Here is a 17,431-nt window from a genome sequence, read left to right on the forward strand (position 1 = left end):
GGCTAACTGCATCTGTCATAGCTCCTCTCAAGGTATCCTTTTCTCTGTTAGTCTCCTGTTCCTCCCTTAATTACTCAAATCTGACGGTGCTATTTGTTTCCTCTTAAAAACCTTATTGACAGAGTATGTTTATTTTACTGGTCTTCATTGGTGTTATGATTTTCCGTGTTTCTTACTTCATTAATTTGTCTTTACCCTTTCCCCTTTTTATTTTGATTAATTTTATTGTTATTTTCTAGCTGGGTATTTGAAATGCTTACTATACACACACACACACACACACACACACACAACACACATATATATGTATATTATCTTTCCATACATCTGGATAATTCTATTATTTTCTCTGCTTGGACTTCTTCCCCTCCTCTCAAGTTAACTCAATTATACTTATTTCATAATTTAATTTAACCTTTTCTTGCTTTGGAAAAGCTTTTCTACCAACTAATTCATAGTCTCTTCTCTTCACTATTAAAATACTTATTATTAGTAGCACTCATCCACCATTTGTCATTTACAGTACAATCTTGTGAAATTTAGTTATTTTTCTAGACTCATAGAAAAATTCACTTAATATTTGCTTCATGATGTAATATAGCTTTTAGGGGTTTGTTGTTGTTGTTTTGGGTTTTTTTCAGTGCTGTCTTGACAATTTTGAATCCCTGGCTAAGGGCTGTCCAGTTCCCCTCTGAGCACCTGATTAAGGCCACACCCTAATCACTTCTTTCATTGGTTTCTCTGATATTAAGGATTTATGACATTAGACTGCACCCACCCATTTAATCCAAGATAATCTCCCCATCTCAATGTTCATAACTGTAATATATCTGCAAAGTTCCTTTTGCCATGTAACGTAACACAGTTACAGGTCTGGTGATGAAAGTGTGGACGTCTTTGGGGAGGCATTATTCTACTGTAACCTAAAGCCAGTCAGCACCCTGGAGCTCAGCCCAAGTCTGGAGAAGAGAGTTCCAACAAAATCTATCCTGAAGCCTTGAAGAATAGAAGTGAACCCTATTAGCTACCTGGAGACAAGCCCACTCTTCTTACAGATTCAAGCAAAGCCAACAAACTGAGCTCAGCTGTAGTCAAACCATAGTTGGCCTGCACACCCATAAACATAAAAAGTATTTGTTGGTGACACAAAGGCACAGTTACACAGTATTATTACATTAAAAACAGACAAATACAGAATAGGTACAAGAGGTAATGGTTGGATCAACATGGATGTTGTCGGGATGTCTAGATCCAGTGGTGTTTAAAGTGTCTGTAGCAGATAGATACAATGTAAGGTATTTTGGTAATCATGGCATTAATCCTTAAGATTTTATAGCTAAGCCCTGTGCATTTTCTACATACAATGCCTCTCCTTTAGAGAAACACTTTTAACTTAATACTATGTCCTAGAAGATGATTGAATGCTTGAGCCATCAAGTTATTTGTGACCTAAGATTCCCATTCTGAAATGGGTATTTTCTGACGTGCCAAGTCATAAATTTTGGCATTCACAGCAGCTTTCCATAATCAAACACAAATTTAATATATGAGATCAAGCTCAAGGAACTCTATAAGGAACAAGTAAGTTCCATTATGTTCCAAGCCCTACTAAGTAGGCCAGATTCTTATGGCGTCTCCTCCTGATATACAGCTCCCTTTTCAACCCATATACATGACCTCATGAGGAATTTCCTCTAATTAGCTGACTGCAGAAAAAGAAGTTGAACTTTGCACCACCTGCTGGTAGAAAATATCAACCTTGCAGTCCCAATCAGGGGGTTCTTAAATGATAGTGGTAAAGGAAATTCTCAGTAAAGAGAAGTTCAAGTAACATGTGCAATTGATCACTTCCTCTGGTTGTAGAGATGACCAGAGTCATCTACAGTGATTCATGATCCATGACTCACATGTTGGCTGGATGGCATGAAGCAGGACAAAACATGATCCATAAATTGATGACAAGATGTGAAGGGAGGAGATAGGTCAAACGACATCTTAGGAGGGGCAAAAAGTATAACCACAACAGAGAAAGCTCTTAATATCCTGGTAGGAAAGATGATCAGTTCTGTGTATGTCTTACAGCCTCTCTGCCCAGAAACCCTATATCTTTCTCAATGGCCTCTTGAATTAATTGACTATGGTGATAGGAATAGAGGTTAGTTGTAGACTTTAATACATAGTACTTCCTCTATCCAAGGTTTGATTTGGCTAGAGCTACTTGCTAGTGGCAGTGATAAGCAGTGAGCTCCCAATATGACAACACTCCCCTGGGACAAACACGTTACCTGGTAACAGGTTGATTATCTTGCATATCTTCATATTGGAAATGGCAGCATCTGTGTTTCCTAAGAATAGATATTTACTCTGAATATAGACCTGCTTCTCCTGCCTTATATAATGCTCTATTCATAATCATGTGCCATCATTTACCATAAAGCCTTGTTATACACACAACAACCTTAAAGCTGTTAAAGAGCTGTGGAATATTTGGAAAACAGTATCTGCAGAGTAAACAGTGTGTGGGCAACGTCCTGTAGGATGTGTTATATGCTCTGCACTAGTGATCAGTGTAATAGCACTCCTTCTCTTATAGCCAGATACATAGGTCCAAGGACCAAGGTGTGGACATGAGAGTAGTTGTTCATAATATGGTTCTTTATTTCCTATTAGAAAAACTTTCATTTTGTATCTTCACAGCATTTGGCTCTGATGATCTGGAGATCATGTTTCCTAAGGGAAGGATGTTTTCACCAAGGGACTCAAGATTGATTCCGTTAAACCAGAAGTTGAGCATTTTGTGCTCCTTCTGCTACTGAAGCACTAGGTAAAAAGAAGAGGTTTGCTGCATTAGTGGGGCTGATTTGTCTTGATCAGCTTTCTACTACTCAATGGTAGCAGAGAGAAGTAGGCCTGGAATTCAGGAGATTCTCTTACTACATCTGTGTTTTCTGGTAAAAAGTAATAGAAAAATAGAACTACTTCACACACGGTCATTACTTAGGACACAGGTTCTTCTGGGAATAAATCTGAGAACTCACCAGACAAAAAACTATGATTAGCTGTCATGCTGGCTGAGGATGAAGGGAATGTGGAAGGGGTAGTGATAAGGGAAGTTACAAATACCAACTATGACAATGTGACCTTATACAAAAACCAAGGATTGTAGTGAGTATTCATATTTTCTTTTTTGCTTTTATATACATATATATATATTTGTAGATATTAAAAATCAGTTTTTCATCTTTCTCTCTATGGTTCTCTTATTATTTAATGTAAATGGGGTCACTAGAGATTGAATTTATATTTTAGATCTTTAAGTTTCAAGATACCTAAGAGGGAAAGTGACTGAGCTAGAAAAGATATGAACACTATCGAGATGAATAGAATGGCACATGGGATTTTGTATCTCCCCTTCTGGGGAGAAGACAATTTATTCCCTTGACTTTACAAGGATAGTTCTGACAAGATAAGCAAAGCATGATGCTATTACCTTTGGTCAGAACTTTAATATGTATAAAAGGAGTGTGCATAGATGCTAAGTCCACAAACATTATACATGCACCATACAGGACTGTCTGAGGTCAATTAGGCATCACTTCCAACTGTGAAGTGGGAACTACATTTCCCAGAATCACCTTCACTGTATGGTCATTGGATAAGATTTTCCTAGGAGAGGAATTCAGGACTTCTGGAAGGCTGGAGTGAAGGGGAAGCCATTATTTCCTGTGTAGAAATGAAGTTCACAGTAGCACCCTGGAAAACTCTTGAGGACTACCCTCTTCACTGTAACAGACTGGACAATTTGTTGGGAGCTCCTCAAAAGTCCTCAAAGAATGTAGCAGTTTACAGGCAGACACTTGAGGATCTCTGGTTCAGTTTTTCAGGAGAAAAAAACTTCAGTGTCAGTACCTATGACCTTCAGTGGCTGCTCCCCAAACAACTGGTATAAACTTTCCCTGAATTTCGCCCCCCAAGCAATTTCAAAGTCATGTAAAGATCTAATTCAATATTCCATGCAAGGACTTCCCTGGCGGTCCAGTGGTTAAGACTTTGCCTTCCAATGCAGGGGGTGCAGGTTCAATCCCTGGTCGTGGAGCTAAGATCCCACATGCCTCGTGGCCAAAAAACCAAAACATAAAACAGAAGCAATATTGTAACAAATTCAATAAAGACCTTAAAAATGGTCCACATCAAAAAAATCTTTTAAAAAAAACATATTCAGTGCAGAGTAGCTTCTGTTTTCGTGACTGAATCCAGACTGATATTGGATTGTAGTTCCTGGAGGACTGCAAATGGAATATGTGTTTTCTGTATCCATTTAGTGTTTGGTGCTGAATAATTGTTCAATAAATTGTTTATCCAGGTCAGATCTTATCTTCACCTCACATAGTGAAAAAGCTAACAACAACAAAAAAAGTGGTAGGGAATTTTAGGAGGAGATAAGACTTTTGCTTCCCATGTCATTACATTTCTATATTGAACAATAATGAACAGTAATCTTCTCGAGTATTCAAAGGTCTTGAATTATTTACCTAATCCTTTGTGGCATTGAATATTTCTCTATTTTTACCTAACAGATTTTCCATTGATAGCTTAGTCTACTGGGGTTTCTGTATGTCAGCTGCCTCAATGACGGAAGGAAGTACACAACAAACAAACAAAACAAAACACTACTGAGAAAGACTACAACCAAAAACTTTTCATCTGTTCAATTAAATAGAGTAGGATAAGGTTGTAGGTAACCCTAATTACTACTTTTGTAGTACTTCAGTTCTGAAATTTAACTTGAAATATAATTTCATAAAAATATGTCCTATATTAAAAATCCATTCTTTAAATGTCATTAATAACTTTTAAATACCTTTATAAGTCAATCTTTGCTCTTCTCTTTCCTGAAATTCACATTATTGAACAGATTTAAAATTATGTCTTCATGGAAATATTTGTTCAACCTCTACTACAAATTTCAGAGATTGATAGTCACATGCATGCATGGAAATCCTTTGAGGGCGTGGCTCCTAAATCTTGTATGCTTACTGGTTTTTATTTTATTTTTTCTCCTCCAAAGATGGCTGTGAGTAAGTGGAAACATTCAAGCCAGGAAAATTGAGGTTCTGTGTTGAGGATAGATAATCAAACACAATCGGAGCTGTGAACAGACTCTGAGTTTTATAATTTAATATCAGCAACACCAACTGGAAAGCAGTCCATAGGAAATTATAAAATTTCACTGACACCATTTTGAGAACAATGCATTCAATTCACTTAATTCTTTCTACTACTGACCACTTACTTCCAAGAACTGGCAAGATATGCTTTCTACTGACAGTAATCCTTGCTATTGATTTCAAAAGTCGGCTTCAGCTAAATTGACATTCATATTACTAGCTTAGCAGGGATGAAAGTTTAAGTTTATTGCTCTGCCCTGAGGGGCAGCAGCGGCACATAACATAAAAGGCTTTGATCTGGCTTCTAAGGTAAAAGGAAAGAAAATGTATATAAAAGTAGCAGTTCTGTTTTTCATACACCAATTTAGCTGTGCAATGGACTACATGGTTTTTACTGCAGTGACTGCAGAGAAAGGCACATTTTAGTGAATGAATTTATAAACAGATATCATCTGGTTGGATTCAGCTGTTAGTAAGTGTAATGCAAAAACAGAAGTATCAAATTAAGCATGATTCAACTCGGGAAACAAACTTTTTAAAATTCTAACTATTTTCTTTAAAACCTAGACAAGAAAAAAAGTTCCCTGAATTCACAACACATTAAAAATATCTGTGCCTGAACAGTGATAATAAAAGCAGAAACTAGCATGATTCAGTATTACTGTCTCAATAATAATGCTATTCGTGTTATTAAATTTGGATTGCCCACTTCTACTTTTATGCCACACTGATATTATCATGTTAGAAAATAAATTCAATTTCCCATTTTATATTGCTGCAAAGCTATTTTAAGATATTTTACAGAATCTATGATCCTGCTCTTTTGATAGATTCTATTATTTCTTTTTTCATTAATATTGATTAAATGTATATTTTCCTCCCTGCTTTTTTGCACCTTTCAGTCTATGTACTTTCAATGATTTAATCACTGAGTTATAACTTTAATCATAAACAGATTTCCATTCAAACTCTCTTCTCTTTATATTTGGTTCAATGTTTAGACCTCATTCTATTAAGATTCTAATATCCATTTCGATATTTAAAACATTTTTAATTTACAGACTATTACGAAAAGAACTCCTTTTGTGTCCATCGGGTTGTAATAATACCTTAGTACATACTATTTAAATTAATAACTCAGGAAGTAATTGCTGATATTTATACTCCAATGAAAAACCTGAGCATGTCATATTTTTGCAAATGTTTAATGTTTTCTTAGCTATTCATAAATCTTTTTGAAAAACTGGTTTTGAGACTTCATAAATATTATGAAATTCCATTTTCTCTACAATTTCTATTTAGTTATCTTTAAATGGAGGCAATCGCACAACAATTTGAGATGTATGGAATATGTTTTAATTGGTATTACAAACCTATTGTGCTAAGTATAGGAAAACAGTCTTTGTAATATATCCTAAAAATTCTGCTTCATCACAAAAATATATTTTTAAAATATCACTGGATTTGAAGAGCATGAGAATGGTGAATATTTATTTTGTCTTTTAAATTCTATACAAGTAGGCTGGCACAAAGCAGGTAACATTGGATTTTGCTAAAGGTAAGACAATATAATTAGAACACAAGCACACACAAAATGATTCTATTTTGTATGATACAAGGAAATAATGGTATATGTTTTAAAGGAGATTAAAAGACAAATCATAAGGTTGTTAATAAACTGGCAACATTATTAATTTTCACCAAAAAAATTCACAGGAAGTTTTATAAATATTTATACTACTAAAGTTTTTTAGGTCTAAGATTATAAAGAGAAAAAAAAGGCCCCACTCTCCAGATAGTCAGCAGTGATGATTTTGAAAATATAAATAAAAATATATGTATAAAATTCAAATGTATACAATGAAAAGGAGAATTCCATACTCCCTTCTACATTTCTCTATCCTTCCTGTCAAATGTACCTCCCACTAACATTTTTTTGCATTTCATAAAAGTAAACATACAGCTAGATAAATAAATGCATGTCAGTCATATCTTTTGATATGAACACATAGTTTTTTAATACAATTTATCCCTTCAATATATAGTACTATAAACATTCCATCTATTGCTTTTTTTCATAAAATATTTTGGATGTATTTCCATATCAGCACAAAAGATCTACCTTGTTCATTGTATATATCTGTATTCTATATACATGCACTGTATTCTATATACGTATAAGTTCTGCTAATTAAATGTCACATTATTATACTTATTTTGATATTATATGCAATCTTGCAAACCATATTTTGGTGTATGTAAGCGTATGTTTAAAGTATAACCCTACACGTGGAATCTATTGTTCATTAAGTAAGTGCAATTTTAATTCGTATAGATATCATCAATTTTGTTCCAAAGGGGTTAGCAGTTGCCATGAATTTATTCCCTGAGTCTTTGTTTGCTCTCTCTCATTTCTCTCTCAATTATCAGGTGTCAACAGTGGAAAAAAATGCTATCTTGTTTGTATTTTCATTTTTTTAATTACAAATGAGGTTTTATGTCTGTGTGTTTATTAGTATCTCTAATTGCTCTGTTATTTTGCTCTAAATTGCTGATTTATATCCTTTCATAATTGGTCTATTTTTAAATCTTCAATAAGCCTTTTATACATTAATAAAGTTAATTGTAAAAAAATGTGTTTTTTTCTATTTTTTCTTTTTATTTCTTATTTTTTTTGCTTGCTGTCATTATTTTAGGGGAAAAAAAGAAATGTTTTTACTCCCCTGCCCCCTTTGTGACTCTTGAGGAAAAGGATTGAATCTTTTTTTTTTCTTCTTAAATCACTAATATTTACTGTGAACAAAATTCCTACTCTGAGTCTATATCTGAATTTTTTCTTCTGTTTTATTAAATTTCTTGCCTCTTTCTTCTCTGGATTTTGTTATCTTCTAGTGAATCTAGTATAACCCAATTCAGCCTTCTTGTTTTTATTTAAAGGACTATATTGATAATTGCCTTCTAATGTACTCTGAAGAAAGGAAACCTTTTTCATGTTGGCTGTCATTTCCATTTTAATACTGTCAGAGTAGATACCATTGTAGTTTAAAAATATTAACTTCTTTTTCACTTTCAATGAGAATTTTGGCTTCATTTCTTTGTGTTTTTTAACTATCTATTTTTTCCACTTATAGGAATCAGATTTACCCTTAGGTTCTTCAGTGGTGAAGAATGCTGAATTATAGTCATTTATCCCTTCCTATTCACCATCTTCCCATAACCTTTGGTAAACCTCTCAGATGTGCTGTAGTAGAGGTGCTTAGTTTACCCATCACTACCCCAAATATTTTTTATCAAAATTAAAAGGTTATTTGGTATGTAAAAAGTGAGTTCAGAACTCCGTTGTGTCAAATTCAACACTGCATTTTACATAACTTTTCTTTTTGGAGTCCTGGACATCCCTAGTGACCTTTAAGATTCCTGCAGTAGTGATGCTAATACAGTCTCTCCAATCACATCCACCAAATTGGAGCCTGCCTCTATTAGGAAGTGGAAAATCTTCAATTTCTTCCACTTTTCAATTTTAATTTCTTCAGTCTCAGCTTAGATTTTTAGATAAAGTAATGCAGGTGAAGAAATAACTGAATTGTCATCCTTTTTGGAAGGCCCCAAGCTGAAGTAATTACAGCCACCTTTACATTCTACACAAGCATGAATTCCACCAGGGTGTGTGTACTGCTGCAGGAGAGGCTCTTAACTCAAGAAACTGGCTTACACCCTTGTGGTGGTGGGAGGTATAATTCCTCAAAATGGCTTTATTTGTATAACTTATTCTAGTCTTCTTGTTTTCTCTGTAAGACCAATTTTAACAGTGCATCACATTCAAAGGAACATAAATTCATGTCTAAAAGGCTTGAAAGTGGTGTGATCTTTATGCAGCTTACTTGAAACGGAAGTCTGGAAACAGTGGAATTTCATCCTGATGCACAGCACCAATGCTCTACAATCCTTCTTTGAACAGCTTTTCCCTCAACGTTCCTACCATCCCAAGGGCTACTTCCTCTAACATGCTGTCCACCCCAAACTTCATTCTGTCTTTAATTAATTCTGCCCTTTCACTGTGCAGATATCCTCTTTTCTTTGATAAATAGATTTAGTCTTCTTTTGATGTAAAACAAATTTGCTTTTACCTGATTATTCCATGTTAACATCTCTATATCAAATGACAACAGAACAGAACCACGTAGAAAGAAGAAAGGTGGAATGATCTGAATGAGTATACATCACCTAATATTTTTTCCGTTATACTTATGAAAACACATGTGATTAGCTAAAATTAGAACTGTTTATCCCCCTGAAAGTAGCTAGACACAGAGATAAACATTTCCTGTTCAGGTAACTGACTGAGACTTCCCCTCCTTATACAGGGAACTATACTCAATCTCTTATAATAACCTATAATGGAAAAGAATCTAAAAAAGAATACATATATGTATGTATATATACATATATACGGATCACTTTGCTGTACACCGGACACTAACACAATACTGTAAATCAACTATATTTCAATAAAAATTTTAAAAATGAATAAATAACCCTGAGTGTAAAATACCCTGTTGACAACTTGTTTACCCCTCCCTGTAAAAATGGTCAAGGCAAAATCTCTGCTGAGATGCTGATCTTCAGATATGGTCTGTTCTCCCTATTGCAATAGCCTAAATAAAATCATCTTCTTAATTGTCTGGTGAGTTTTGTCTTTGACAGTACCATACATCTACATCAATAATTCTAAACAGATAGATAAAAGAATTGGTAACAGTATTTAAATTGAGGCAAGTGACTTAAAAAATGGAAACAATATGCAGGAAACAGATGAATCCAAAACACATTTTTCATTGTCTATCATAACTTGACAGATAGATAATACAAGATTCTACATTAAAACCTTATAGCATAAGAGTTTGAACTATTCAGAACATCAGTGTCAACAAATGGTGCATAGAAGATTCATTTCTAGAGAGAATGTTTTTTTTTTGCATACAGAAATAAAGTAAAACACTTACCTTTTCTTGACTGCTATATAATCTTCAATTTTCTTCTCTAAACAAGTCTATTCTGCACAATCTGCTCTATTTTATTATTACTATTTTTAAGTATATCTAGTAAATAGAAGAGATATAGAATTTGCCAAACTCTCAGTATGATGTGGAATCCAAGAAAGTACAGAAAGGGCAATACTAAATTTAGAGAGACATAATTGGACTGAAAAAATTCTAGTATTAAATAATTTACAATCTGAAATACATATATATATATATACACACACACATATATATATTCTGTTTGCCTCATTGTTCACTTTGTCTTTTTTTTTTTTTTTTTTTGCAACTTCTGAGCTTTCCTTCAGATAATTGGACCCACATATACTGCCCATAGTTTCTCTTTCGTTTTAAAAGATTTCCTTGTCCTAGTGAAATCCACAGCACCCAGCAAGGCACTGGCTCCGTTTTTAGTATTGCCAGACTTCTCTAATTATTTTCTCTTAGCCACAGTTTTACCTGATAAAATGGGGGGACAGATCGTGATTCGCAGTTGTCTTTTTTTCTAGTATGTGTAATAGACGAAATAATCCTTAAATTCTTAAGTATTTTTCAAAATTATCAAGGTCATAATAAAACAAAGCAAAACTTAGACACAGCCACAGATTGGAAGAGACAAAGGAGACATGATGATTAAACACAATGTGGAATCCAGCATGTAGCAGACAAAGAGCACTACTGGAAAAAATCTGAGGAAATCTGAATCAAGTCTGGAGTTTAGCTGATAGTAATACACAAATGTGGTTCTTTGTTTTGACAAATAGACCATCATTATGTAAAATTTTAACATTGGCGAAATCTGGATGAGGGCATATGGAGATTCTCTGTTATCTCTGCAACTTTTCTGTAAATCTAAAATTACCACAAAATACAAATTTAAAACCAAAAGACACCAACATATAAAGGTACCTGCTGTGTTCTTCTTCTCCAAGCCAGGTCTCGAACAAGGTACCTTCTTCTGAGAGACTGCCTGAAGGTCCTGGGTCCATTCGTTGAGCTGATTCTGATTTGGATTCAGTGATGTCACTTGGTGCTCCCCAACCTGGAGATCAAAGGAATGATATGTATCTATCTTCTCTGATTATCATTTTGGTTGAGAGTCAGCCTTTTTGCCCATCTTCCCCATTCTGGGTAGTTTTCTGTCACCCACTCTCAGAAGCTGTGACACATAAAATTCTTTAGGGAAAAAAGTGTTGTAGCCCCTCTTTCCATATGATTCAAACTCCATTTTATGGCATCATTTGGGACTCAAACCATCCTATCATTTATTTCCATTCCTAAATTATAACAACTCCACTAATTTACACATGTAATTCCTTCTGCCAAAAGTAAATAAAAATCAAGATATGAAAGCTAATTTTTCCCTGTCTCTCAAGCTCACCAATTAGTCAAATATCACCAGCAAGTCTAATTCCCCTTAGGTAGACACAGAATTCTTCTCATTATCATTACAAAGCAATGGTGAGCACAGTCCTTTGATTCAAGAAAAACATCTATTAAAGATAAAAATAAAAACAACTGACTATTTAAGAATGATGAAGATTGAAGATTAAGAATAGGTTATCTGATGGAGTTGTATTCATTACTTTCCTTAAATAATGAGAAATCTGCATTTACAACCCATCTCTGAAACAAATGTAACTCATGCTATAAAGCCTTGCTAATAAATAGTTGGGCTCTAATAAAGACACTTCCCTATAAATACATGTGAATCTGAAGAATCTATAAAATTTTTCACTATGTGGAACAATAGTTTCATTACCACCATTTTCTGCTTCCATCCAATATTAATCACCTCTCATGGGGTTAATGATTAACCCCTCAGGCTCAGGATGATAGGCTATTTCCTCCTAGGACTTCAAGCCATCTAAAAAGTTTGTTTCCCACATATTCAGCCAATGCTGTATGGGAATCAGATGTGGTTGAGAGCCCTTTAAAACAGCTAAAAATCCGTTCATAGAGTTCTCTGATTCATAGGCCAAAAAGTTAATATGTTATTTATGTCTATTTAGCTGCCTTATTGTTAGAAGTTAGTGTTTGAAGAGGAAGGGAACATTTTTTTTTAAAACATCTTTATTGGAGTGTAATGTTAGTTTCTGCTGTATAACAAAGTAAATCAACTATATGTATACATATATCCCCATATCCCCTCCCTCTTGCATCTCCCTCACACCCTCCCTAACCCATGCCTCTAGGTGGTCACAAAGCACCAAGCTGATCTCCCTGTGCTATTCAGCTGCTTCCAACTAGCTATCTATTTTACATTTGGTAGTGTATATATGTCCATGCTACTCTCTCACTTCGTCCCAGCTTACCCTTCCCCATCCCCATGTCCTCAACTCCATTCTCTATGTCTGCGTCTTTATTCCTGTCCTGCACTAGGTTCATCAGAACCATTTTTTTTTTTTTTTTAGATTCCATATATATGTGTTAGCATACAGTATTTGTTTTTCTCTTTCTGACTTACTTCACTCTGTATGACAGACTCTAGGTCCATCCACCTCACTACAAATAACTCAATTTTGTTTCTTTTTATGGCTGAGTAATATTCCATTGTATATATGTGCCACATCTTCTTTATCCATTCATCTGTCGATGGACACTTAGGTTGCTTCCATGTCCTAGCTATTGTAAATAGAGCTGCAATGAACATTGTGGCACATGACTCTTTTTGAATTATGGTTTTCTTAGGGTATATGCCCTGTAGTGGGATTGCTGGGTCATATGGTTTTTCTATTTTTAGTTTTTTAAGGAACCTCCATACTGTTCTCCCTAGTGGCTGTATCAATTTACATTCCCACCAACAGGGCAAGAGGGTTCCCTTTTCTCCACACCCTCTCCAGCATTTATTGTTTGTAGAGTTTTGGATGATGGCCATTCTGACTGGTGTGAGGTGATACCTCATTGCAGTTTTGATGTGCATTTCTCTAATGATTAGTGATGTTGAGCAACCGTTCATGTGTTTGCTGGCAATCTGTATATCTTCTTCGGAAAAATGTCTATTTAGGTCTTCTGCCCATTTTTGGATTGTGTTGTGTTTTTTGATATTGAGCTGCATGAGCTGCTTGTAAATTTTGGAGATTAATCCTTTGTCAGTTGCTTCACTTGCAAATATTTTCTGCCATTCTGAGGGTTGTCTTTTCATCTTATTTATGGTTTCCTTTGCTGTGCAAAAGATTTTAAGTTTCATTAGGTCTCATTCGTTTATTTTTGTTTTTATTTCCATTTCTCTAGGAGGTGGGTCAAAAAGGATCTTGCTGTGATTTATGTCTTGGAGTGTTCTGCCTTGTTTTCCTCTAAGAGTTTTATAGTGTCTGGCCTTACATTTAGGTCTTTAATCCATTTTGAGTTTATTTATGTGTATGGTGTTAGGGAGTGTTCTAATTTCATTCTTTTACATGTAGCTGTCCAGTTTTCCCAACACCACATATTGAAGAGGCTGTCTTTTCTCCATTGTATATTCTTGCCTCCTTTATCAAAAATAAGGTGATCATATGTGCATGGGTTTATCTCTGGGCTTTCTATCCTGTTGCATTGATCTATATTTCTGTTTTTGTGCCAGTACCATAGTGTCTTGATTACTGTAGCTTTGTAGTATGGTCTGAAGTCTGGGAGCCTGATTCCTCCAGCTCCGTTTTTCTTTCTCAAGATTGCTCTGGCTATTCAGGGTCTTTTGTGTTTCCATACAAATTGTGAAATTTTTTGTTCTAGTTCTGTGATAAATGCCATTGGTAGTTTGATAGGGATTGCATTGAATCTGTAGATTGCTTTGGGTAGTAGAGTCATTTTCACAATGTTGATTCTTCCAATCTAAGAACATGGTATATCTCTCCATCTGTTTGTATCATCTTTGACTTCTTTCATCAGTATCTTACAGTTTTCTGCATACAGGTCTTTTGTCTCCTTAGGTAGGTTTATTCCTAGGTATTTTACTCTTTTTGTTACAGTGGTAAATGGGAGTTTTTCCTTAATTTCTCTTCCAGATTTTTCATCATTAGTGTATAGGAATGCAACAGATTTCTGTGCATTAATTTTGTATCCTGCTACTTTACCAAATTCATTGATTAGCTCTAATACTTTTCTGGCAGCATCTTTAGGATTCTTTATGTATAGTATCATGTCATCTGCAAACAGTGACAGCTTTACTTCCTATTTTCCGGCTTGGATTCCTTTTATTTCTTTTTCTTCTCTGATTGCTGTGGCTAAAACTTCCAAAACTACGTTGAATAAGAGTGGTGAGAGTGGGCAACCTTGTCTTGTTCTTGATCTTAGAGGAAATGGTTTCAGTTTTTCACCATTGAGAATGATGTTGGCTGTGGGTTTGTCATATATGGCCTTTATTATGTTGAGGTAAGTTCCCTCTATGCCTACTTTCTGCAGGGTTTTTATCATAAATGGGTGTTGAAATTTGTCGAAAGCTTTTTCTGCATCTATTGAGATGATCATATGGTTTTTAGCCTTCAATTTGTTAATATGGTTTAATACATTGATTGATTTGCATATATTGAAGAATCCTTGGATTCCTGGGATAAACCCCACTTGATCATGGTGTATGATCCTTTTAACGTGTTGTTGGATTCTGTTCGCTAGTATTTTGTTGAGGATTTTTGCATCCTTGTTCATAAGTAATATTGGCCTGTAGTTTTCTTTCTTTGTGACATCTCTGTCTGGTTTTGGTATCAGGGTGATGGTGGCCTCGTAGAATGAGTTTGGGAGTGTGCCTCCCTCTGTATATATTGGAAGAGTTTGAGAAGGATAGGTGTTAGCTCTTCTCTCAATGTTTGATAGTATTCACCTTTGAAGCCATCAGGCCCTGGGCTTTTGTTTGTTGGAAGATTTTTAATCACAGTCTCAATTTCATTGCTTGTGATTGGTCTGTTTATATTTTCTATATCTTCCTTTTTCAGTCTCAGAAGGTTGTGCGTTTCTAAGAATTTGTTCATTTCTTCCAGGTTGTCCATTTTATAGGCCTACAGTTGCTTGTAGTAATCTCTCATGATCCTTTGTATTTCTGCTGTGTCAATTGTTACTTATCCTTTTCCATTTCTAATTCTATTGATTTGAGTCTTCTCGCTTTTTTTTCTTGATGAGTCTGGCTAATGGTTTACCAATTTTGTTTATCTTTTCAAAGAACCAGCTTTTAGTTTTATTGATCTTTGCTATTGTTTCCTTCATTTCTTTTTCATTTATTTATGATCTGATCTGTATTATTTCTTTCCTTCTGCTAACTTCGGCGTTTTTTTTGTTCTACTTTCTCTAATTGCTTTAGGTGTAAGGTTAGGTTGTTTGAGATTTTTCGTGTTTCTTGAGGTAGGATTTTATTGCTATAAGCTTCCCTCTTAGAACTGCTCTTGCTGCATCCCATAGGTTTTGGCTCATCGTGTTTTCATTGTCATTTTTTCTAATTATTTTTTGATTTCCTCTTTGATTTCTTCAGTGATCTCTTGGTTATTAAGTATTGTATTGTTTAGACTCCATGTGTTTGTATATTTTACAGATTTTTTCCTGTAATTGATATCTACTCTCATAGCATTGTGGTCAGAAAAGATACATGATATGATTTCCATTTTCTTAAATTTACCAAGGCTTAATTTGTGACCCAAGATCTGATCTCTCCTGGGGAGTGTTCCATGAGCACTTGAGAAGAAAGTTTATTCTGCTGTTTTTGGATGGAATGTTCTATAAATATCAATTAAGTCCATCTTATTTAATGTATCATTTAAAGCTTGTGTTTCCTTATTTAATTTCATTTTAGATGATCTGTCCATTGGTGAAAGTGGGGTGTTAAAGTCCCTTACTATTTTTGTGCTACTGTTAACTTCCCTTTTTATGGCTGTTAGCATTTGCATTATGTATTGATGTGCTCCTATGTTGGGTACATAAATATTTACAATTGTTATTTCTTCTTCTTGGATTTATCCCTTGATCATTATGTAGTGTCCTTCTTTGCCTCTTGTAATAGTCTTTATTTTAAAGTCTATTTTGTCTGATATGAAAATTGCTACTCCTGCTTTCTTTTGATTTCCATGTGCATGGAATACCTTTTTCCATCCCCTCACTTTCAGTCTGTTTGTGTCCCTAGGTCTGAAGTGGGTCTCTTGTAGGCAGCATATATATGGGTCTTGTTTTTGTATCCATTCAGCTAGTCTATGTCTTTTGGTTGGAGCATTTAATGCATTTACATTTATGGTAGTTATTGATATGTATGTTCGTATTCCCATTTTCTTAATTGTTTTGGGTTTGTATTGTAGGTCTTTTCCTTCTCTTGTGTTTCCTGCCTAGAGAAGTTCCTTTAGCATTTGTTGTAAAGCTGGTTTGGTGGTGCTGAATTCTCTTAGCTTTTGCTTGTCTGTAAAGGTTTTAATTTCTCTGTCGAATCTGAATGAGATCCTTACTGGGTAGAGTAATCTTGGTTGTAGATTTTTCCCTTTCATCACTTTGAATATGTCCTGCTACTCCCTTCTGGCTTGCAGAGTTTCTGCTGAAAAATCAGCTGTTAACCTTATGGGGATTCCCTTGTATATTATTTGTTGCTTTTCCTTTGCTGCTTTTAATATTTTTTCTTTGTATTTTACTTTTGATAGTTTGATTAATATGTGTATTGGTGTGTTTCTCCTTGGATTTATCCTGTATGGGACTCTGTGCTTCCTGGAATTGATTGACTATTTCCTTTCTCATATTAGGGAAGTTTTCAACTATAATCTCTTCAAATATTTTCTCAATCCAATTCTTTTTCTCTTCTTCTTCTGGGACCCCTATAATTCGACTGTTGGTGCATTTAACATTGTCCCAGAGGTCTCTGAGACTGTCCTCAATTATTTTCCTTCTTTTTTCTTTATTCTGCTCTGTGGTAGTTATTTCCACTATTTTATCTTCCAGGTCACTTAGCTGTTCTTCTGCCTCATTTATTCTTCTATTGATTCCTTCTAGAGAATTTTAATTTCATTTATTGTGTTGTTCATCAGTTTGTTTGCTGTTTAGTTCTTCAGGGTCCTTGTTAAACGTTTCTTGTATTTTCTTCATTCTATTTCCAAGGTTTTGTATCACCTTTACTATCATTTCTCTGAATTCTTTTTCAGGTAGACTGCCTATTTCCTCTTCATTTGTTTGATCTGGTGGGGTTTTACCTTGCTCCTTCATCTGCTGCATATTTCTCTGTCTTCTCATTTTGCTTAACTTACTGTGTTTGGGGTCTCCTGTTCACAGGCTGTAGGTTCGTATGTC

General features: G+C 34.8%; 1 protein-coding gene across 2 annotated transcripts in view; it reads right to left on the bottom strand.

The window, feature by feature from the left end:
• Window positions 1-17,431, bottom strand: part of LOC118892844 — a 621,373-nt gene that overhangs the window by 34,590 nt on the left and 569,352 nt on the right. For both annotated transcript variants that reach the window (XM_036847838.1, XM_036847836.1), the window contains one exon: window positions 11,117-11,249. In XM_036847838.1, coding sequence (XP_036703733.1) covers window positions 11,117-11,249 — 133 coding nt within the window. The remainder of the gene's footprint in view (window positions 1-11,116; window positions 11,250-17,431) is intronic.

Source organism: Balaenoptera musculus, chromosome 3, assembly GCF_009873245.2.
Source record: "Balaenoptera musculus isolate JJ_BM4_2016_0621 chromosome 3, mBalMus1.pri.v3, whole genome shotgun sequence".
Lineage (NCBI taxonomy): Eukaryota > Metazoa > Chordata > Mammalia > Artiodactyla > Balaenopteridae > Balaenoptera > Balaenoptera musculus.